This window comes from Saccoglossus kowalevskii, chromosome 9 (assembly GCF_978046115.1).
Source record: "Saccoglossus kowalevskii chromosome 9, keSacKowa6.1, whole genome shotgun sequence".
NCBI lineage: Eukaryota > Metazoa > Hemichordata > Enteropneusta > Harrimaniidae > Saccoglossus > Saccoglossus kowalevskii.
The window spans coordinates 14480778-14506164 of NC_140649.1; the positions used below are offsets into that span (position 1 = coordinate 14480778).

The 25387-nt window shown below is 36.2% G+C and overlaps 1 protein-coding gene across 1 annotated transcript; it reads left to right on the forward strand.

The window, feature by feature from the left end:
• The first annotated feature begins 458 nt into the window (after nucleotides 1-458).
• LOC100377089 (apolipophorins-like) lies at nucleotides 459-24572 on the forward strand. Its single transcript, XM_006820839.2, has 38 exons — nucleotides 459-562; nucleotides 1124-1168; nucleotides 2178-2338; nucleotides 2558-2797; nucleotides 3535-3687; nucleotides 3888-4077; nucleotides 4576-4840; nucleotides 5034-5199; nucleotides 5488-5673; nucleotides 5879-6031; nucleotides 6165-6309; nucleotides 6476-6634; nucleotides 6766-7058; nucleotides 7176-7525; nucleotides 7686-7868; nucleotides 8145-8301; nucleotides 8424-8537; nucleotides 8647-10342; nucleotides 10631-10839; nucleotides 11193-11354; nucleotides 11663-13240; nucleotides 13425-13784; nucleotides 14466-14588; nucleotides 14743-14948; nucleotides 15220-15346; nucleotides 15851-16031; nucleotides 16340-16524; nucleotides 16648-16869; nucleotides 17948-18512; nucleotides 18819-19123; nucleotides 19763-20084; nucleotides 20455-20669; nucleotides 21115-21519; nucleotides 21894-22047; nucleotides 22198-22386; nucleotides 22535-22906; nucleotides 23023-23327; nucleotides 24157-24572. Exons 1-38 carry the CDS (start codon nucleotides 511-513, stop codon nucleotides 24238-24240), a joined length of 10977 nt encoding a protein of 3658 aa, XP_006820902.1. The 5' UTR covers nucleotides 459-510; the 3' UTR covers nucleotides 24241-24572.
• Nucleotides 24573-25387: the final 815 nt, after the last annotated feature.

Here is a 25387-nt window from a genome sequence, read left to right on the forward strand (position 1 = left end):
TATCACAGCTAGGAAGCTCGTAGCTTAGAAAAGTGTGTATTTTCATATATATTCATCAATGGTAGCCATTGTTGTAAACTGCGCCTCAAATTACCATCCCAGCAAAACAACCCTCAAGGTCGGAGCGTCAAGTTTCCTTGGTAACCCGGGAGTACACTTCAAATTGATGAAGGCTGCATTCTGTCGATAATGCACATTTTCCCACACGTGCTCGTAATGGTGAAACTTATTGTGAAATTACTTAAATTTGCAAGACTGTCTATTTATTTCGACGAAGATAACACGAATATGCTAATGAATCGATTCGAGCTAACCGCGGCGTTGTGATTCGCTGATATTTCCGAAATGTCAGCACAAAATTTACATCAGGTCTATCAAAGGCACTGATTATTCCGACGACTTTTGACCTTCTATTGTCCTCCTTTGTATATAAGCAATCAATTGTATGTAGAGGAAAGCAGTTGGTAGTTTTCTCTTTGGCCGATCTGAAGTTCTGAGGCCTGAATTATCATGGAGCTTAGAACAGTCGTGATTTTAGCGGTCATCGCCGGTACCTTCGCAGGTAAGGAAATGTGCAGCTGTCTACGTATTTAAAAAATACGCATTTAGCTTTTATCCCATTTTTATCCTCACTCAACTTCGGAAGAATAGTTGACTATATTGATCATCTACGAAGGATAGCTTCCCTTTTATCCATTCTTTTGTTGCATTGTAATTCTGTTCCTCTTTAATCTTTAGTTTTTTAATGTCGACGTGTGTGAGCTGCATCGTAATTTTTTTCGAAGTGCATTTTTTCTGTTTGGTTTGTTTTGGATTTTTTGTGCTGTAAGACGATCTACTCTGCAGGTCATCAACTCCGCTGTCTGTGCGCATTAATTACCAGTGTCGATTATCAAAACAACCTCCTTGTGCATATGCTCACTGGGAACTCGCATATCTGCTGTCTTTAAGTGTCTTGCATGATTTTTTTTTATAAATGATTTTTAAACACGACCCTACTTACGGCCTTGTAATAATCTGTCAAAACACTTGTACATGTCATTTTTTATCATAAATAACCGATAATCTACTGCAAAAGAAACATTATTCTAATAATAATACAGGTAATCGTTCAATCTTTCAGGTCCGCTGCGATCAGGAACAGAGAAATGCGCAAGAGAATGCACCGGTAAGTGTATTTTGGTTGAGATTGACCATTTTCCCCCCAGGGCAATGACGGGATAGTAGCGGACTGTCAACCGAGTGGGCACTGCCAATTTATCTCAAGAACTATCTACTTCGAGCAGCTGTTTTTTAATCGCCCAGCGGGACGTTGGAGATTTGACGATGAAAGCCGTAAACAAGACGAGTTCAAAGTGTAATTTCAATCTCATTTGCATTGAATCGGTTTAACTCAAAACACTCCCATTTTACCAAAGCGCAATCACTTTATTTATAATTGAGTTGACAAAAGCCTAGCTTTTGATTGACATATCTCTTTCCTATTTGCATTGAAGTCTGTCATGTCTTTCTTTTATCGGCACTTTTATCATCAAGCATATTCTTCTCATTTGCATACAATGGGTCCATCAACAAATGGCCATCGAGCAAAGTTTGACCAAGTTATAGTCACGTGACTTGAATTGGGTCGTGCAGAGGATCTCGGGTAAATTATTCATTCAAGATGGCGGGTGTTTCAATTCGTCCCTTTGTTTTACTTGGACTAGTGTAAAAACTTATGGAAAGTTTTTCTTCTATGAAGACCGTGATAAGACTCCGCATGGACATGAAATATATAACATCCCTATACTGTTTTTTTCATCACAAACGATTTTCTCGTCGTTTGATCACATCGTTTCGTGTTGGGTTGACTGTTCTGTTGTTGGCCGTCGATGCCACTCTCGCCGGCATTTGCCATTGAATTTGTCGTCCGCTTCGCTCCGAAAATGATGAGCACCAGTTACTGCAAAAATGCGAGACGTTGGTTTAGGACAATGGCTTGTTATAATCATTGCCTTTCACTCAAACTTGAAAGAACGAGGCATTGAATAATACAAATAAAATTGACTACATGCAAAAAAATACTGGGAAAATTGCAGAAAAAAATAACATCTCATCGTGAAAACAGTAGTTTACCCACCCACGGATCTAATATTCAATCTCTTAAGGTATGTTATTTTTGTTTTTTTTCTCTCTAGAGCGTAACAATCTCAGGTATGTGCAAGACAGGACATACAAGTACAAATACAATTCCGTGACGTCAAGCTACATCAATGGCACTACTCCAGACAAGTCTGGTCTTAGAGTCAGCTGTGATGTTGAAATTGATGTTCTCAACAAATGTGAACTGAGTCTAAATGTAAGTTAATCTAATTATCAATGTGATGTAATGAAATATAGAAATAAAATCAGAAAAATGTTGACTGTGTGTACCACAATTTGATATTATTAAACTTGTTTAAGCTTCTTTGGTAATTTTGTTGAAAATGTATTTTTTGGATTCATCTGAATTTACTACCTTATAACTTAGTGAAAACTATAATTCATTTGATTAAAACTATTTTTGTTTTCTTAACAGCTTAAAAATGTTAGACTTGACCAGGACTCTCCAAGCAATGAAATGCTTCATCGTGAGAAAGTGGAACATTTTAGAGACACTCTTGAAGAGCGCCCTCTCATGTTCTCTTTCCAAGATGGTGAGATCCCAGAGTTGTGCTCGGATGTGGAAGAGCCAACATGGTCCTTGAACATCAAGCGTGCTATTCTGTCACACTTCCAAGCATCTTACTTGAAAGAAGAAAAGGAGTCTGCTTTTGAGGTAAAATAATATTAGTGTTATTTAATATGCTAAAAATAATTTTCTACATTGCTGTAGTATGAACCTCCCTACAGTACTGATAACCATTCTAGTTTCAACAGTACATTACTGTCAAAAATTACATCATTTTTTTCCCCCAAAAATTGTCTTTTATATATTTATCTTGAATTTAACGTTTTCACTCGCAGAATTTCTCGCCCTAATTTTTCTGGACTTTTTTTCTTGTATTCTTCATTAATTCTGGAAATGAACCTTAATTTTGGAGCCAACAGACAAAATTTAGGTCATTGTTCAGTTTTTACTCCAAAAATTTGGCTATTTTTTTCCCCAATCTTCTGAAGGAAAGTGCAGGCTGTAAATAGGAGTATTTTGTGAATTTGTTATGAAAATTGGAAACTGTTGGTGAAAAAGTTAAAAACAGTTATTATCATTCTTGCGATAATTAAGAATTAGCTAAGGTAGCTAATATTTTATGGATTTCCATTACTAATTATCAACTTGTTTAATCCCCAGGGTATAACAGGAAATGTTCTTTAGAGCTAATTTTGTATTTAGAATGTATCTATTAGAGATTATGTAGATTGATATCCTAGTTCTTGGGAAACAAAAGACAATCAATAACTGTAAACAACATAAACAATGGCATCTAACGATTTCCTGGTACGATCTCTAGGATTGACAGCTTCCCTCATTTTTTTTTTTTTCCAACTAATAATTTCTGACTTTTTTTTTGCCAGACTGATGTGACTGGTTCATGCCCAACTAAATATGAGGCAGAACACGATTACTACGGTAAGCTGACCATCCAGAAGACCAAGGACTTCATGGGATGTAGTGAACGTCATTATATTGAATCTTCCATCCAGAGTGACATTTATGATCCACGTGCTGTAAGTATTTAGTAATTTGCTCAGCTAGCAATTTTTCACGATTTGATCAAGCGCTGTTACTCTGTGTCTTTGAGCTCCCTGTGAATTTTTCATTGTTACAAAATTTCATGATTTTTGTACATTTTAATGCATTTGTTTCACGGAATTAAAATTGAGATTCCCAAATTACTGATTTAATTTGTATATTTTTTTTTTTACAGCCCACCGAGTCTCTCATCAATAGTGGTCAGTCATGCACACAAGAAATTCAGGATGATCTTGTCAAGCGTGTCGTTTGCAAAGAAAGACATATCAGCCGTCCATTTGCCAACCATACCAGTGGTGCTATCACTAAAGTTAGAACTTCCCTGGAGTTTGTTGATGTATCTTACAGGAGTGGTTCCTCATACAGTAAGTATGCACTTTTAAAATCACACAATTAATCACTATAGCCGTTGTATTTTTATCCCCTGAGATAAAACAAGTACAATGACACTACTCCGACGTGCATTGATTCATCAACTGTGTTTTATTAGTCTCTCAGCATACTGTGCTTATAAAATCCATGTTTGTGTCTAATGTCTAATTTTTCAGAGTGCAAAATATGTACTTTACTTGCCTCATTAGAAACAAATCTCTAATAGAACCGAATCTCTAATAGAAGCATACATAAACCGGCAATTTGCATTTAGTGTATGATATATCATATAAATATGACCTATTTTGACTGTAATGCTATAATAATAAAGCAAATACAGTACAGTTTGACAATGATGGCACTTACCCCGGTACCCATGCTGTCCATAAGTTAAGAAGTGAAATTTATGTAACCACAAATGTATGCTTTTGGAGTTTAACAGATTTTCTTTTATGAAACTTCAGTTCAATTTATCTATCTTGTTTTTTCAGAACTGGAAAGACAGGTGCGTGAAAAGAAGACTCTTGTTTTTGAGCACAAACCTAAACCACACACTGATGACATTGATCAGAGCCAAGTAAGAGATGTCTTGACTGAAATCTGCCAGAAAGTTGATAGAGACACCCGCCCAGAAGTTGCTGAGCTTTTTACCAAGCTTGTCTTCAGAATGCGTAAACTGAACTTCAATGGCCTGCGCAATGTCCACAATGACATCAAAGACAGAAAAATATGTCCAAGGAATCAAAAAAAGATTGAGTGAGTTTAATTCTGCCTTTTTGTGGATTTCTATATCTCACCTACTCTCGTCTACTGTGCTGTCATTTTGATATCTTGTGAATATAAGATTAGACAAGTTTAAGAAATTTCGTCTGTGTTGGCAAGTGGGAGATTACAGAGTCTGTTGTCCGAATATCGCTCATTATTTTATCCTCAAACTTTCTTTCTGTAGAAAATTTTTCATGGATGCCATTCCAATGATGAGTACCACCGGTGCTGTAAGCTTTATGAAGGAGAAGATCCGCTCCGAGGAGGTTAAAGACATTGATGCCGATATGTGGATGACTTCACTTTCATTCATTTCTCATCCAACAAAAGAAATGATCGGTGAAATTAAAGTGAGTATATTAAATTGAAACCCTCAAATTACCATTGAATACTGGTATCTTAGTTTTGGCATCTTTAACCAAAATTAACCTGTATAAACTTATCAATATTTTTTACAAATTCTGAAGTAGACTTATATTTGTTTGAAAATTAATAATGTAAGTATACAAAAGTACCTAAAACTGGGCAAAATATGACAGACAGCATTGGCAATAACTTTGTGGAAAAATTGAGAAATTAATGTAGCGAAAAGAGTGAATAATACTTATACTAATGTTTGATATTTTTATCCTGAATAGGAATTGGTTCAGTACAGCAAAGCTCGCCGTAGCACCTACCTATCTCTGTCTACATTGATTCACAAATACTGCAAGACTGAGAACAGAGAGTGTATTAGAGAAAGTGAAGTTGTTGAGGCTCTGAGACTGTTTGAAAACAACTTGGGATACAAGTGTTCTCCAAGTGATGAAGATGAACATAACAAGGTGACTAAAATATTTTTACTGACATTCTGTATTATGTTATAGCATGGTATATGGGTCAATATTGCCATTAAGCATATGCAGTACAGCCAACTAGGTGTAGATCTCTATCGCTGCCAGCACTTCAGAGTTTCAAATGATTACATACTAACATAGCAACTTGCAATAAAGAGACAACTGAATGCCTACTTTTTTTTTCACTCTTCAGATCATCCTGTCTCTGAAAGCACTTGCAAACAGTGGCAAAATCAGCAGTGCCACTAACACCTTGACACGCTGCTTCCAGGAAGAAGAAAACCCAATTGAGATTCGTCTCGCTGCTGTTGAGGCTTTCCGTCGCATGCCATGTGAGAAGAAAGGTGTAAGTAATCTCACGACTTATCATAATCTGTTAGTATGTATGATTTAGTAGGGATGATTAACTTGTGTGGATTGAAAATGAATCTCATCGCCATCTCTTAAAGTGTAAATTTCATGAATTTCTTATCTCACAGCGTGAAGAGCTGATCAAAACTTTCGAGAAGACAGAAGTTGACACTGAAGTACGCATTGCTACCTACCTTTCCATTGTCAAATGCCCAACTCCAGAACTGTTCGAAAGAATCTATAATGTTCTTGAGAAGGAAGACAGCAACCAGGGTAGGTACTGCTTAGAATTTGCAGGATTGGATAGCTGTACAAATATGTGCTACTTATTCAATTGTCTACTGTAATCTTTTATTATTTTATTTTCCTTACCCCAAAATAATAATAATGAAGAGATGGTGGTTGTAGTCATTTACAATTTCCATGTGTCTCTCCGTAGTTGGATCCTTTGTATGGAGCCATCTGACAAACCTGAATGAAACTGATGACCCAATGAAACAAGAACTCCGCAAGATGGTCAGAGATACAAAACTCATGAAGCATTTCAATAAGGATCCAAGGAAGTTCTCACGCGCTTTAGAGGGAACTCTCTTTTCTGGTGAGGATTTTGTTGGATAAGATTTCTCATGAAGTTTTTACGATGCTTACAGATATATCATTGGGTGGTGTGTAATTCGTACAAACTGGAAAACAGGTTCTATAAAATACTCTTGTATATTTGATTCACAGAAAAACTGAATGTTGGAGGTACCATTGAGAGCCACGTTGTCTTCTCACCAAAATCTTACGTTCCACGTTCCGGTATGCTGAACATGACCACTGATCTTTTTGGATATTCCATCAATCTGTTTGAGTTTGGTGGCCGTGTTGAAGGTCTTGATTATCTTCTGGAGAAATTCTTTGGACCCAATGGTTACTTCCCAGATAACAGCCTGTTGGATATGGTTAAACCAGCAAAGGAGAATCGCGTTGTTAAGCGTTCTGCCATCAAACCAAGCAAACTAGACAACCTGAATGATAGAGTAAGTTATCTTTATCTTCTGTGAAAACTTTGTGACATTATTGTAAACTGTGATCAATACTCAAGTTTTGTTATTATGACAATTTATGTAAATGTCATCTGATATTTTTTTTTACAGTTTAATGCTAAACGCGAGGATCAACCAAAGGGAAGTATGTATCTGAAAATGTTCGGCAATGAAATGTCCTTCATTGACTTCCAAGATATCGACTGGATGCAACCAGAGAAAGAATCCATCAATCTGTTAGAGCTTCTCATCAAGTTGTCCAATGAACAAACCAGAGAATTCACTAAGAATATGATCCTTATGGAGAGTTCTTTTGTCACTCCAACTATTTGTGGATTCCCCTTGAGTATAGCTGTCAACAGCACTGCCTCCGTCAATCTGAAACTCAGTGGTAAGGTCGATCTCCGTAAAATTGCAGTGGCGCCAAGAAGTCTGAATGTCACTGGTATGATCCGCCCAAGGTTTGTACTTTCCTTTGAAACAAACTATTTGCCATTATGCATTTTATGGTGAAATAATTATGTACATGGTTTTCTCTAATGTACGGATAAATACTCTGCAAAAACGATGAATGTTGGTGCGACTTTTGTTTCATATCTGTTGTTTATCTTTCATTCACAGTGGAGTAATTGAAGTCAGCAGCGAAATGAGCATCAACGCTTTTGTTGCACGTACTGGTCTGAGAATGCGCACTCGCATGCACTCTTCCACCGTCTTAGATGGCAGCATTTCATTGGATAGCGGTGAAAGTTTCAAGGTCAAGTTTAATGTTCCTGACAACCGTATTGATATCATTGATGTTAGGTAAGCTTAATTTAATTTTCTCTTCAAGGAATTATCACTATTCAATTAGTTAAGGGAATTAGTCAGGACAATATTTTGAGAAAGCCTCTCACTATCTGGCTCAAGATTCCAGTGGAATTCAGATCACTACTGCATAATTGCCTGATTTTTAGGTAGTTTGAAGCAGTAATACAGTTTTCACAAAATATTGTATGAATTAAATTTTGATATCATCACAAACTCATTTCAGTATGTAATAATATAAATAATTTAATATCATATTTTTTCACTGTCCAGCAACACCTTGTACTTACTGAACAGTGAGTACCCAATGGAACTGTCAGGTATCAGAGAAAACTACCGTGAACATAACAAATGCTCTGGACAGATTGTAGAGAAATGGGCTGGTGTCAAATTGTGTGGTGAACTGAGATACCCAAATGCTTCTCACAAGGTATGCATTCATTTTCCCAAGAAAACTTATTGAAAATTACTGAGCTATACAACATGTATGAAGTAGGAAAAGTTTATACGTGTATTTTTGATATTTTGGTTATAATTTTTCATTCCATACAGGTTGAAGCTCCATTCTTCCCACTGACTGGACCATTCGGTGCTAAAGTCACTCTTGAGAAGGTCGACAGAACCCTGATGTCTTACGAGATGGAAGCCAAATATCAAGTACAGAAGGTAACAGTCAAGTGTTTCTTATCATCCTGTAATTGTCTAGATTATTATCTTTGTGATTATTGATCTATTTCTCTAATTTCACTCTTTGTGTATGTGTTTTGATCTTCAGAAACGTGTCAACTTCAAGACTGAAGTAAGTGATATTATTCGCTTCATGATTGGTACCCCAGGAACTCGCATCCCACGCACTCACTCTGTAGATGTTGTGTTGAACCGTGCACAAAAGGCTGTCAACATTGATCTGGTGTCTCTCAGTAAGAAGTTAACCTTCCAAAGCAAGATTGTCAATGAGACCGACTTGAAGAGAGTTGAACTAAAACTCAACTACAATGACGAGAAAGAATACACCACTAATGCCGAGATCTCAATTGATAGAGACTCTGAGCAGACACGCTACATGCCAAGCATCGAGATCCGTATACCCTCCAGAAACGACGTCACTTTAACTGGCTCCATTACCCATAATAAGGGACGTAGTCTAGAAGCTGATCTGACTGTGGATGGATTTGGTAAGAAGACGTACATTCAAAGTAAAGTCTCCAACGAGACAAACCTGAAGAGAGTTGAAATGAACATCAATTACAACAATGAGAAACAGCTGTTCACCAATGCTGAGGTTTCTATTGAGAAGTACTATGACGAGATCCGCTACAGACCATCTGTACAGATTCGCCTCCCAAAAATGAAAGAGATAACTCTGACTGGCACCGTCACTCACCAGAAGGGTCGCAGCATAGACATTGACGTAACTGCAGAAGGTATGGAGAAGAAGATTACTCTGAAAAACAAGTTTGTCAACGAAGATGATCTGAAGAGAGTGGAGTTCAATGTCAACTATGACAAAAAAGAATACATTACAAACGCCGAAGTCAAAATTGATAAAATTGACAATCGTCTCATTTTGAAACCTACCGTTGAGATCATCTGTCCAGAGCTGAAGGACATAAAACTAACTGGTACCATCGATCACCAGAAGGACCTTAGATTAGACATTGATGCAAACATCGAAGGTATGGGCAAGTCAGTCAATCTGAAGAACAAATTGACCTATGAAAAGAGTTTGAAGAAACTTGAATTGGATCTCAACTATAACAACGAAAAACGCTACAGCACTGAAGCCGAAATTAGCTTCGAAGAACAACGAGATCAACTACGTATGAGACCATCTGTAGTGGTTCGCCTCCCAGAAAGTAAAGAAATTACTCTGAGTGGTACCATCACCCACCAAAAACAACGCAGCTTGGATATGGATCTGACCGCAGTTGGTTTCGGTAAAAGAATTACTCTGCAGAACACACTTCTCAACCGAGAGTCCTCAAAGAAGTTTGAACTAGATTTCAACTATAATAACGAGAAACGTGTCACCGGCAATGCTGAAGTTGGTATTGAAAAGGAGGAAAACTACCTTAAATTAACTCCAGATTTCTCAGTCCAGATCACAGACTTTAAGAAGATGACCCTGAGCGGTACAATCGCTCATCAAAAGCTCAAGAGCTTTGTTGTTGATATGTCCATGGAAGCTCTTGATAAGACCGCCTCTCTTCACCATAAGATTCTTAATGAGGATGCTCTGAAGAGAGCAGAATTCACTCTCAACTATAACAATGAGAAGGAATTTGTCACCAATGCTGAAGTGGCCATTGATAGCACCAGATATGAAACCAGGTACCAGCCAACCGTTGAGATCCGCGTACCCATGATGAAATATACCACCTTGAGAGGAACCGTCACACACCAACCAGAACAGATGGTAGATGTGGATATGAGTTTCGAAAGAACTGATGAACCTAAGATCACTTTGGTTGGTAAGTACAGTACAGGTCATTTTGGTCTCAATTATTTTTGTTGTTCTTATGTGAATGCACCATTTATTTAACAATATTGACATTTGTTATCCTGTGTTATCCTAGCAAAATTGTAAATGCCTTAAAAACAGAGGTGTTTCTATTGTCAAAATAAATAATATTTGAATGATTCAGTAAACAAGTATATAGGTTATATGGACTAATGGAGAAAATTCTGTGATAAATCATCACGAGATATGAATGTTGTTGATGGATAAATGGAGCTATATATGTCTTTTCTCTTTTAAGGTCGCACATCATTATCTAAAGAAGATGACAAGAAAAAGATCACTACTGATGCAACATTCAGCCATCCCAAGATTAATCTTGAAATGAGCCATGTCTTTAAGTATAACTCTCGTTACAACTCAAACGATTTTGAATTGAGATATACCCCTAGAAGTGAGAGAACTGAAACTCTGGTCTGGTCTAGTATCTTCCGTGACAGAACTGATGAGGTAAAATAACTCTGCTGCTGTGTCTCCTGACTTAATCCTAGTTTAATTTAACCTTTTCCCCATCAGCTCCCCCTTTTCATCACAAAATAGTCCTGTTTATAGTCTACACTTTGCTTCAGACGATTGGGACAAAAATATGAAAGAATACAAAAAAAAGTGCTGAAAAATTTGGGCAAGAAAGTCTGTTAGTGAAAAGGTTAAACATGAACTATCAACTCTAAAACGACAAACATCAAAGTAAATGGAAGGGTGTTCTGGGCAACGTCTGTTACATGTCATTTGTTCAAATTTTACATCCAAGTTCTTTATGTTAATGCTTTTAATTTATGAAGATTGTTTATTTTATTTAACAGCAAGTGAACCATTATGAGTACACCACAAGTATGTCCATGTCTCAATATCCAAATAACAACTACGAAGGTGAAGCAATCATCAAGGGAGCTCAACGCAAACTTGGAAGCTTGGATTTGACTTGGTGCTATGGTCCCAGAACCTGCAATGATGAATCTAAAACGGTAATTATGCAAACACTATTACAAATGCACATGAATTGGTGCTCCTGGGTAGTTGATGGTATTTGATATATTGCCAAATCTACTTAAGCCTCAAATTTTCATTTTATCGGAATATGTGTGGAACTGGATTGAGAGGGAGAGAGGTGAGGGAGAGAGAAAGGTGAGGGAAGGATGTACTAGAACTAACAAAATTGGTGATGTTAATGTCTCCATTTCTGCTAAAGCTATTGTGGCGGCATATATGTCTGCTTTTATTGTACATTTGTATAATTTACATGAAATTCACAGTTTAATTCTCATTTTTACAGATCACTTTGAACTTTGAAATGAAGAATGAAAGCAATGTTTATGTAACCAAAGGCGATTTGAATGCAGAACTTAAACATCCAGCTTACGACTTTGACGTCAAAATTACCCAGAAACATGAACATACCAAACAGTACTTGGAGTCTGAATTCAATGTTGAATACAGACAAGAAAAGAAGTTGGGCATGCTCCTTGAATTGAGAGATGAGTCCAGTTCACTGAAGAAGAAGAACGGCAAATTTGAAGTGACTATCCCATCCCGTAAAGTATCTTTGCGCCACGAGTACGAGGAGGTGAGACCACTCAACCATGTCTGCTTGACTACATTTGAATGGGAACAAAACAAGAGAGTTACTCTCCGAGGTGAATACAACAACAACTCAAACAGCAACGAGTTGAAGCATGACAGTAGAATTACGCTCAGTTATCCAGGACGTGATATTATTCTCGAAGGCAATGTGAACAAGAACAGTCGCCACGCCGATGCCAAAACAAGCTTTACCTATGCCCCCAATAGAGTCATCACATTTGAAACAGAATACAACAACCAAGGCAATAACAGAAAGTCCCAGCATGAAGGAATCGTTAAGTTCAACACACCATTCCGTCTCTTCCGTGACATGCAGCTGACTGTGAACCTTGAAAACACCACCAAGCTGTATCAGAGTGAAGTTACTGTCCAATATTCCACAGAGAAATCTTTCACAGTTGAAAGCCGTTATGAAGATGCCGGTGAAGAGAGAAATGCTCGTCATGAAGTGGAGTTTAACTTCCGCCATCCAAAACGCCAACTTCATCTGTTTAGCTTTGTTCAGAGAAAAGACAGAGAATATTCTTTTGCGACTGAATACAAATACACACCACTGATCGGAGAAAAGAAAGAGATGACTGTCGCCTTAGGCTATGGAAATTACACCACCGATGACAGCTTCCACCACGAGATCTCCATGGATATCACTACTCCAAGACGTACCATCACATCTGAATTCACAGTGGAGAAGACCAAGCAAGATTTATCATCCGAGATGTCTTTCCAGTGGAACAATGGTAAGAAGTTGAGAATGAATCTGAACCTTAACAACAAGAGCCAAAGGTATCACACCGAGATAGAAGGTACTTTCAGACTGGAGCACCCAAGTCGTCAGATGTCTGTCTTTGTACATCATGATAATACAACCAGTCGCTACAACACCAGATTTGATCTGACATGGGAGCCAACGAAGACCATGCGAACTGAAGTAGTATACGAGAAGACACCAGTTAATGCTGACAAGAACCACCATGAGATCACTTTCACTATCACTCACCCACAGAAGACTGTTGTTGTTTCCTTGAACGGTGAGAAAGGAAAACGCGACCTCAGCAGCAAGTTGGAAATTAAGCTTGATGGACATAGCGAATTCAGTGTTGATGTTGACTATGTCAACGGAACCAGTGAGCGTAGACTGCAACATGATGCCACCTTCCATCTTAACTGTGACCGACATCTGACCAGACCAGTAGACTACAAGTTCCACCTTGAACATGCTGAAAAGAACTTCAACTTAGAAAGCAAGCTTTCGTACTCTTTGGATAAGAAGGTAAACTTTGTTAATCTTGAAAATATTGCTTATATTTTTTATTTTATACCAATTTATTCTCTAAATTGTATGAGGATGTGTTGTTTTAAAGGCTTTATTTAATTAGATATTCTCAAGACCATGTGTATAATTCACAGTTTTGCTATCAATATTACAACTAATATGTGTTTATTGTACATTTCAGATTGAAATGGAAATTGTCCACACAATCCCACGTTTATCCGAGCATCACTTCCGCCGTGAACTGATCGTCAAATTGGAAAGCCCCCTGAGATCTGAACATCCTCTGAAATCTATCACGATTGATGGTAATTTGGAACGCAACAATGACGAATATAGCGGTGATGTTGAACTGCAATGGGGACGTAAAGAACGAGACCAGCGAGTATCCCTGGAAGGAAGTTGCAAACATATTACCAGCACTGATGAAAAAGAATTTGATATCACCCTGAAGCTGAAGCACCCAGTTGAACTACCTTTAATCCCACGTGAGCCAGAAATTACATTGAACTTGTTCAGATCGTCAGAAAAGAAACAAGGAAAGGTAAATATCGTGGCAGTCAATTTGTGATATTAATATAATGCAATAAACATTGTTTTTGAGAATCTGGTAGTAGCCATCAGACACCTTGCATCTTTAAGTTCCATTTTCCTATCATTAGCTGAATTAATTAAACCTATAGGAGAAGCTACTTCTTTGTATCTCCATTTCTAGTGTGTTTCTCACCAAATAATACACAAAATATGAAAAAAACTGAACTTATAATAATTACATACCATCTATTAGTAATGCATGTGTATGAATAAGGATTGAAATTTATCTATAATCAAAATAAGTCACAATAAAACAAATAAGTTCACAACAAATTCAATTTGGGGGTTTTATGCACTTCAAATAGAGCAAGTACAGTAATTTAAAAATCTGAACAGTGATATTTGACAATTGCTGTTTTAAATTTCTTACTACTGTCAGCCCCATTGACTTCATCACATAATAGTCCTGTTTATAGTATGCACTTCTTTTTGGGAATAAAAATAGTCAATTTTTTTTTAGTAAAAACTGAAAATTGACTCGCATTTTGTCTAGAGTTTATTTCCAAAAATATTGAAGAATATAATAAAAGAGTGCAAACAAATTTAGGTGAGAAAGTCCGATGGTGAAAAAGTTAAAGGTTATCGTCTGCTGTTCATATTGTGTTAATGATGTCAGTGTTTCTGTTGCTAGGTTACTTACAAATGGGATGATAAGAAGGAAACTAGCTTTGAGACTGTCTATCACAACTTCACTACTACTATCAAGAAACATCATTTGATTGACATTATCTTCAAGCATCCAAAACTGGAAGAGGTTAGTAAAATTCAAACTTATTTTTTTATTTATAAAAAAAAAAATATTTTTTTTAAAGGTATTTGTAGAAGTGTTCAATTAATCTTAATCTTATAAATGAAAAAAGAAAAAGAAAAAAATGTGTTTTTCTCAACTGTTATGGTTTTGTTAATAGGATCTCCATCTGACCACTGAAGCCAAATTCATGGATGGTGCTGACATCTTCAACATTGCTACATCTGTTGTATACAGCCCAAAGAAGGAAAAGGAAATCTATTTCCTGACCAAACTTCAAAACAAATCTTCTCTCAAAGAAATGCGCTTTGCTCTGATCACTGAGGCTCGTCATCTGTACAACAACGTTGATATTGAATTGAATAAGTGAGTAAAATCTAATCTACTGATTTATTAATGAATGCAACTCACAATCTTATTTTGTACAAACTTACCCAATCATTAAATGATTATGGAAATGATGCCTAATTTTGGAGCTAACAGACAAAATTTGTATCAGTATTCAGTTTTTACTCCAAACATTTGGCTATTTTTTCACAATGGGACTATTTTGTGAATTTGTGGTGAAAATAGGGAACTGGTAGTGAAAAGGTTACATTGAGTGCATTGAATGACTATTTTGTTAATTTGCCAACAGTGAGGTTTCCAAGTCTGAAGACATCTATGGTGCTTCCATCAATCTGGCTTACAAACAAGAGGACAAGTACAACAATGTTAAACTCAACAGCCAAGTCAACAAGAAAGACAAGACTTTCATTCTTGAGGTATGTACTGTAATGAGAATATTTAATACTGTAGAGGCACCAATGCTTCACTGGAATTTAACCCTTGGTAACGTCATTGTGAACTTTTTACACCATCTGCAAAATAATTGTGTACATTCTGTTCCTTTTCCCACATGAAACGTTGATAAAAATTTAACGTTTTGGTAAAAAAATTAAAAGCAATATCTGAAAATGTCTGTATGGACCAAAATGATGATAAAATTAACTAACAGTTTCACAAAATTTTAAAATATTCACACCTTGAATTTTGGATGGGAAGATCAAGAATCACATTGAATGGCAAATTTAATTTCAGCTAAATTTTTATAAAATTGAAACTTCATTTGTAATTTCTCTTTGAGAGGTGTACTTAGCAGCTTCATTTTGTGATCTTTTTGTTAACAAATTAACCAGGGACAGCATTCAAAAGTGATGAAAATACTGATATTTTAACAACTATTGATATTAACCAACATGTAACTTGATTGTTCACCACCCCCACAGACTGAAAATCCACTGAAGAACTTAAAAATGGAAGGAAGATTTGAAAACAGATCTACTTCTGAGCATTCCATCTATTTTATGACATTGAAAAATACCATTGATAAGACCAAGGAAATGATTAATACCATTGATATCAATACCAGAGATCGTCTTTTTGAAATTACCCTTCACCACAACCCAGGTTTGTATTTCTATTTGTATTTCTATTTTTGGTTCTCAATTGCTTCTGATACAGATTTTACAGGACTGTAAATGCATTAATTATTCACTGGGTTTTAATTTCGCTATTTTCGCTGAATTAAATCTATGTGAACTTGTTAAATAACAATAAAAAATCATTGTTTCATTGACAAATTCGTGAAATTTAAACACAGTGAATAAAAAACATTAAAATTTAATGTCAGTGAAAATAAATGATTTTACAGTACTCATTTTTAGATCCTTACAAGTTTTGTATTTCATATCTGCTATTTTCTGAATGTTCTGTAGAGAGAACCGAAGACTATGCTCGTTTCACTGCCCAGTTCTTGAACAAAACTGCTATTGAAGTGAGAGCTCACCGCAAGATTAACGGTGAAAGAATCACCGATGGCCTGATTTACACTCGCCTCAACACATCCGAATTGCTGCACACCCGTCTCTACTGGCGCCCATCAATGCCATATGAAATCAAGGTATGTTTTTATTTTAAAATAGATAAGCATAAATGCCATAATGTAGTCTCGCTCGAGAGTGAGTGTGTCTTGTGTTGAAGGTTTTCCAGCCTGATGACTGTACTTTTACCATTTATGTTTTAGGAGAGAGTCCAACGCATGGCTGAGTCTGTAAAACGTACTGTGAATGAAGAAATCGTCCAAGTCTTGAAAGAGAAATACTGGGACGTATATTTCAAGGTTAACGATGAAGTGCGTAGAATAACCTACGAGAATCAAGATAATATTGAAGAGGTGAAGCGACTGTATAGTGAAATTAACAGGAAACTCAAGGAGCTGTATGAGGAGAACAAACCAGAATACAGAGTAAGTGTTGGGCATTTAAATAGAACCAGTGTGCCAGATGTAATGTGCCAACGCCACGCAAAAGGTTCCTGTAATGCAAGTAGTTGTGCTGGCACATCATTGATGTAACAGAAAATTATACAGTGTTATGATGTTCTTAAAAAAATATCTTACTTTTGTCATGGAATTTGGCAATATGAAATTCACACTTACTTTTGTCATGGAATTTGGCAATATAAAATTCACACTTACTTTTGTCATGGAATTTGGCAATATGAAATTCACACTTACTTTTGTCATGGAATTTGGCAATATGAAATTCACACTTACTTTTGTCATGGAATTTGGCAATATGAAATTCACACTTACTTTTGTCATGGAATTTGGCAATATGAAATTCACACTTACTTTTGTCATGGAATTTGGCAATATGAAATTCACACTTACTTTTGTCATGGAATTTGGCAATATGAAATTCACACTTACTTTTGTCATGGAATTTGGCAATATGAAATTCACACTTACTTTTGTCATGGAATTTGGCGAAATGAAATTCACATTTTATATACAAAATAAATGTAATTACCCCAAAAAATCAAGGGCCACAACATTTTGTGCCTCAAGTCACCAATACAGTCGCATACAATTTCTTTTTTTGTACTTTAAGACCAACCTCCTCGGCAGTCATCAAGCTGACTCAACTTAGCATGTAGGAATTATCTACATTTTTCTAAGGCCACGAAGGCTGTTTCGGCACCAAGGCAGTTGTCTTGAATATCTCCATAGAGTTCCAGGCCTGCTTTCTGTATGGGTTTATTATCTGAATTATTCTTAAAAAGTTTAAAATTCAATATGTTATCTGGGATTTCAATTTTCAGTAACACAATGCATATGGACTACCTATTCTTTCCGCAAACCTATGTAATACCATATGTTTATAATGTTCTGTACAAATATTTATGGCTCCATGCATCAGAAAATTGATAGATTTCAAAATATTATTATGTGACTATCAACTTTTCAAATTCTTGGCATAATAAGAAGTTTTTATTACATTTTGAGTACGGCTTTATTTAAAAACTGTTTTTGCTTACTGCAGGAAGAGTTTGAGAAGATGCAGAAGACTGTCAAAGACAAGTACAACGATATCCTCTACAAAATGGAACAAAAATACGAGGATTTCCGCAGGGAATACGCAGAGGAGTTGAAAGAAACACTCAAGAAGACCTGGAGTGACATCAAGGACAATTCTGAGGAGTACTACTACGATGAAATTAGACCAGTGGTTGGGGAAGTGAAAGAGGCATGGGAAGATGTTTCCTACCTGGCTAAGAAAGACTTGGAAGACATCAGGGAGTACTGGCAAGAACAGTTGGATGAGTTGAAGGAATACTTGGATGATGTGAAGAGAGATCTGATGGAGAGATACTACAGTGATGTTAAACCAATGGTTGAGAAGATGAGACGTCAATACGAAGAAACCAAGATGGACATGAAAATCAGATACATCGAATATAAACAGAAATTGGGAGATAAATGGGACGAGCTTAGAGAAAAGATTGAAAGAAAGTGGGAAGATGTCAGACGTACACTCAAGGAGAAATACGAGGGGCTGGACAGAACCAAGTTTTATCAGATTAAAGATAAATACAATAGAATGACTAGTAAGTGCATAATCATTCTTGATATACCAGTTTAGACCAGTTTGTACCCATACAAATTTCAAGTATGTTCCCACTGTTCTTCACTGTGTAGAAGACTATAAGTGGGGCTGAAAATCATATGCATATACATGTTCCATTAGAAGCACATCTCCAACAGAGTGTAAAAGCTAAATCCCGAACGATCTGTCTTTGGGGGATTTTAATCACCCCATCCACACGAATGCATCTGTGCTACCTTTTTTAACAGTTCATTTTAGGCCTCTTTTTACCAGTGCAAACTGTCAAACTGTTGCTATGTCTTCACAGTTCGTATTGAAGAGCTCAAGCAGGAAGCCAGAGAGATTTTTGAAGAGTACAAGAGAAGCGCAAAGGTGACCTACCAATTATATAAACAGAAATGGAACTACTATATTGAGGATGCAAGAAACTCTATCGAACGTCGCTGGGAAGAAAGCACCATCAAGAGCTGGGTGGATGAATCCAAAGAAAAGTATGACGAAATCTACTACAGTGCCCTCAGAAAAATTGAGGAGATCAAGAGAATGCCAGAATATGAAGAAATTGTTTCTCTTCTGGAACTGAAGGAGGTGCCTTATATTGTTCTTGAGGAGGTATGTAAATCGTAATGAATTTGTTATATATTTGCTCACAGAAATCTTGCGTGAAACTTAGACTTCTGTACGTAAATATTTATATAGGAGCTTTCGTGTAACTGCTTAATATGCCTTTGAATATTATTATATTGGCTGTCAAAATTTGCCTTATGCATAACCCCTAAAGGTCACACATCCTGGTACTTTCAGGGGGTATTTTGTTCCTTCACAGCAACAATTTCCAATAATTTACATCAATTTTTACGATGTTTAACTGTTTTTGAATTTCAAAGATAACTGCTTGCATTTTTGTGAGAAAATAATAATTAAATTTGAACTGATAGTGAATTTGTACCCCTAGAAAGTACCAGGATGTGTGACCTTTTGGAGGTCATGCATATGGCCTATTTCAGTGCCAGATTCTTTTGTGTATTTATGAATTTTTCTAATGGCTACAAGTCCTCATCTAAATTTTGTAAAAAAAAATGATAAAAAAATGATACGCATTTATTTTGTGAATAGAATTAAAGTAAAATTTGTTGGTTCTGAGTTGAATCGTGATCTTGACATGTTGGTTATCTATCGATAACATAGATTTGATTTTTTTTTGAGAAAGAGAGCTTTGAATGAAGATTACTTTGTTTATTATTGTGGCAGGCTAAATGGGCCGTGAAATACTGGAATGTTGAGGAGAATATCAAGAGAGCAATGAATGAAACCTTGACTAAAGGTCTGGGAATGTTGACTGACATCAAGCAGTACAGACAAAAATACATCAAGTTTGAGCCAGAGAATGGTAACCTGTTTGTCACCATCCCACTGCCAGTAGAAATCCGTTCATTCGAAACCTTGCCAGAAGATTTATCCGATGCAGTCTCCTCTTGCTATTTATCTGGTCTGGGTGACATTGACTTGTATCAATTTTTCTACACTTTCAAGCCAACTTTAGATGTCTTCAACTGGATCCCACCCTTCAAAAGTAAGTTGTAATGTAAATTTTATTATAATGGCAGACCTCCCAGGCTTATAATCAAATTGTGAGTTAAATACATTCACAAAGTACACCTCAAAATTGACAACTTTATTTGCTCAATCAGAAGCACATATCTGGTAGATGCTCACATATAAAAACAAACGTAGCATTTTTTGAATACTGGTCATGAAAAAATGACTTGTTGCGATCATATATGTATTGTGTGAGCACAGGTTCTATAGCACCGTACTAATAAAATTTGGTATTTGCAGTGCAAACTTGTGTATAATTTCTTTTATATACATGCCAACTTGCCTGTCTGCGTTTGCTGTTTTAAAGTATCGTGCCTAACCAGATTATTTAATCGTTGTTACAGCTCATGCCATGATCGTTGGAAAACAACACTACATGACTTTCGACAAGAAGTTCTATGAATATGCTGGTGCTTGTAGCTACGTTTTAGCCCGTGATTTCATTGATGGTAACTTCACCGTTATTGTCAACTATGACCGCGATAGTCCAAAAGTAGTGAAGAAATCCATAACAGTCATCACCCAAGGCAAGGAAATTGAAATCTTCCCAGACTTCTCTGTAAGTATTCACAAATAATACTACATTTTCTGTTTTTTTGTATGGATGTTTCATGATAATTCAGTGGCTTTTATCAACTTAGAGACTTTTCAGAGTTGGTTCTCAGTTTGCTTGGTCATCATCCCAAGCACCAAATAACTAGCAATTTTTCTGAAATTAGCCATACTTGAAAATGGACATTACCTGTGATTTCTTGAGGTTTACAGCAGATAGATATTTGAATGATTATTTCAGTGCATTGGAGCACACATTAACTCTTTGTCCGATGATTAAATTACTTATTTTAACCATGAAAACCATATTTGATATCTACATTTACACTACACATAGAGATTATATCAATTGCTTCAAGTCCTGCTCTGTAAACTTTTTCTAAATTTTTTTGCGACACTAATTTGCTGAATCATTTCTCTTAACGAAGTCTCTGTTTTCATTCTCGTGGCAGGTGAATGTGGCAGATACCCCAGTTGAGTTGCCAATCCAACACAAGAACACAACCATCACCCGTGAAGGAAGTACCGTCCGTGTACACAACGAACATGGAGTCACTGTTGTATGCAATCTTCCCCGTGACTTCTGCACTGTGACCACCTCTGGATGGTACTACGGAAAGACAGCAGGTCTTTTCGGAACCTACAACAACGAGAAAGTGGACGACTTCCTTACCTCTTACCGCAGTATTACTGATACCGCTGAAGATCTGGCTCGTAGCTGGGAAGTCGGCAGGCAGTGCAGCAGCCACAGAAATAGGGCCAGTAAATGTGAGAACATGAGTCGTAATCCAAAGAAAGAACTGTGTGAGAATCTGTTCAAGAACCTTACCTCTCCCCTGAGATTGTGCTTCGGAATTGTAAGTATATATATATTCCACTGTACTGCCCTTACTGTAAATACAATATTCATTCATTGATCTAATTTTCATAATTTTCAATGAAAATGTAATATTACAATAAAACTCGCAAAACCGTCAAAGTAAAACATGATGAATATGCAAGAAATATCAAAATAGTGAAATTACATGAAAATTTATATCATTATTTGTAAAATATATACTAAGCCTGTCGCCCATTTTTTCAGACAATTTTCATCCTGTCATCTTTAAACTTAGATATCAAATTAGTGATTATGAAATTATCACTTTATCTCTAGATCTCTCGGTCTGTTGCTCTAGAATTTGTCTGTATTTGAAAGTATCACGTTTACCGGTAATTCAATTCTTTGCAGGTTAACCCAGAACCATTTATGGAAATGTGCATGAATGACTTGTGCGACTCTAAGAACGTTGCTGATATTGAATCTGTTCCATGTACTTCTGCTGCTGCCTACATCCACGAATGCAAGATGAACAATGTGCCTGTCTACATGCCAAAGAACTGCGGTAGGTAAACTCGCTGATCAATTGGAAAATGTAGATTTGTTACTGCATCTAACTTGAGCTCAGTTTGTTATGATCATACAGCTCCTCTTAAATTTGCAGTTGGTCCATCAATGTAGTGTGTCACTGGGTATCATTTGATTTATATTCCAGTTAGCTGCGAGAAACCTCTTGGTGATGTCTTCCACAAGAACGAAAAGATTAAGCTGACTGAGGGTGAAATGAATGTACCCAAATCTGCCGATGTCGTTTTCGTAGTTGAAGAGAAATCTTGCAACAAAGACAGCGCTGAAAATCTTCACGAGTTGGTTCGTAAGATTGAAGCTGAATTTAAGAGCCAAGGTAAGTCATGCTTGGACAAATGATATATTTAGTTTGTAATAGACTATATAGCAAAGGTCAATACATGTCTACTTGCTAGAATGTAGAAATAAATCCTCAGAGCATGATACAAATGTCAATATCATGTTATTGTTTGTTTCTATCATAGGTCTTCAAGACAACCGTTTTGGTTTAGTTGGTTATGGCGGTGATCACGTTCACTCCAAGGAACACTCTCACACCATCGATTCCAAGCTCTTCAATAAGGGACGCAAGTTCATCCTTGGAAGTGACAGTCTGGTCTTCTCCGAAAACTCCAAGAACAATGATACATTCCTTGCTCTGCGTAAAGCTGCAAGTTATCCATTCCGTACCGGCGTTGCCAAGAGTATCATCCTCCTGACTTGCTCCGACTGTAGATCATCTGCCATATCTTACGATGAGATTTCTAGCATACTCAAAAAACAAGGCATCAGTCTCCACATTTTGTCCGACAATGGCTTCAGTATCAAGAAAGCTAGCATGACCGCTATGGTTTACGGTAAGTTTGTGAATCATGTCTGCTTCAGTGTACTTAATTTACTTTCTTATACATCAAGTAATACAGGATATATTTACTGAGATTAACGTAAACTAATTTCCGGTTTTGTAATTCAGGTTATGACGTTAGAGCTGTTTTCAGCAGCAAGGACATCAACAACCCATATGGCTCCAAGGAGTTCCGCGACTTCATCCATGGCGATGAAAACCAGTGTACCAGATTGGCACAGGAAACCAATGGCACTGTCTTTGATAGCAACATGATGAAAGAGAAATCCTTCTCAGATGTTTTCTGTCCACGTATGGTGTTCACCAGCAAACCATCTCCATGCCAGATCTGTGAATGCGTTGTAGACGAACACGATATGGGTACCTCTGTATGTCGTCCATGTGAAGAACCAACACCAATCAGAATAACCAATGTAAGTCCAACTCATCAGCACACTTGAGTTTCATATCCATTCATGTCCAGTTTTGCATACTTCTACCTTTTCAATATTTCTGAAAATGAACCCTAATTTTGGAGTCAACAGACAAAATTTGAGTCAATTTTCAGTTTTTAGTCAAAAAATGTGGCTTTTTTTCCCAGTCTTCTAAAGGAAAGTGCAGACTATAAACAGGACAATTGTATGAATTTGTGATGAAAAGAGGGAACTAAGGGTGAAAAGGTTAAACTTGAAGATAGACAATAAAAATTTAAAAGCATTATTGTATTTTGCTGATTAAAAAGTTCTGTCAAATAAATTACCAGAACTTGTTGCCCTGGAAACAATAATTTTGTGATTTCCCGATAGCATTGAGTCCTACTTGTGGTAGCCATTTTGATTTTAAAATGTGTTACCATATTTGCTCTATTAGTAGCGCATACGCTTACACAAAAGTGTGTCTATGATCAAAAGATGTAATGATCCAGTTTACTGTTATATGCATTGATTATTTACGTGTGTTTTTATTGGAGATGAGCTTCTAATAGAATAAAGGTGGTAATTGTATTATTAAAAAAATCATAATTATTGTCCAAGATTGTAAATTTGTAGGTACATTTTTCAATACTAATTAGATAAATTTAATATCACTGCTATAAATGTAATGCAAAAAAATAATACTGTGGAATACTTTATTTTCGCTGGAAAGGCATTTTGAGCGTTTTGTATGGAATTTATTTTCACTGATTTTTGATGAATTTAACGTGAATTCCATAGTGATTTTCTACAGGTTATAACAGAGCTTCTATTTATTTTATTTTTTTAGTTGGGACCAAGTGAAAGGGGACCAGCCTACCAGTACGTTGGACCAGTCAAGAAATTGGACGGTATCATCAAGCAGCGTCTATAATTTCACTATAAATTAAAGAACAATACTTGGGTTTAATATCATCGCACAATGTTATACACACAAATTGAAAAAAAAAAAAATAGTTTTGAACTGAAAAAAATTTACACTGAAACTTGTTTCAGGAATTTAGTTTCTTCTGTTTAATTGGAAAAGGGTATTTTAGAGAACTTTTTTTATTCCCCCTACCCCTAAACATTAAAAAAAAAAAAAATTAGTTTAGGATTTCCTTGTACTTTCTATTCTGACAAAAGTTCTATTTCTACCTTTTGTTGATATTTGGGTGTTATGATTAAAAGCAATGCAATTATGCAACAACTATAGCATTATACTAACTGGAATTTGTGTTGTCTTCTTTAGTCTTATAAGCTTACAAGCAGGATTTTTGAACACTGTGAAAGTCATGTCTAAGTCTTACTATTTAACTTATATATTAGTTTACCTTATGTTGGAAGATCCATACAAAAAAACAACAACTTGATCTTACTTATTTATTGAAATAACAATAAATAGAATTCTGAATGTAAAATATGTCCCATTTCTAGTGCTTGTCTTTCCTTGTTGTTTAAAAGTCCTGCCATAGTTGTCAATCGTTATTATTAATTTGAAATTTGAACATGAGCATATGTGATAGCTGATGTTTGAAATCGACACTTGCTGTTGTATTGTGCATTACATTGTACATTTACATAATTTTCGAACATGCGCTGCACCAAAACAACGACACGTTAAACTAATGAATGCCAGTGAAATATCACCTGACATTGAATAAACATGTTTTTTTTCTGTTTTTTTTTTTTAATTTGACCAAGACCTGCAGCCAAAGAGATTATTTGGTTCAAAATTACCAAATAAATTATTGGAAAATACATAAAAATGCGCAATACATTGCAACAAACTTTATGCATGAAAAATTACGTCTCTCAAAAGGTTAGGCATTTTTAACAGGAATAGTTAACAATTCTATGGTAAACAGTATAATAATTCTTGTTTCCATGGAAACAAGAGTGACTCGCAACACCCTACTTTGTTGACTGAGCTATTCCCTCGCAACACCCCACTGTCATTTATACATACAGTGTATATGTACCCCACTCATATTTCCATTTGAAATGAATCGGTCAGAATACAACAAATTAATAAAAGTCAT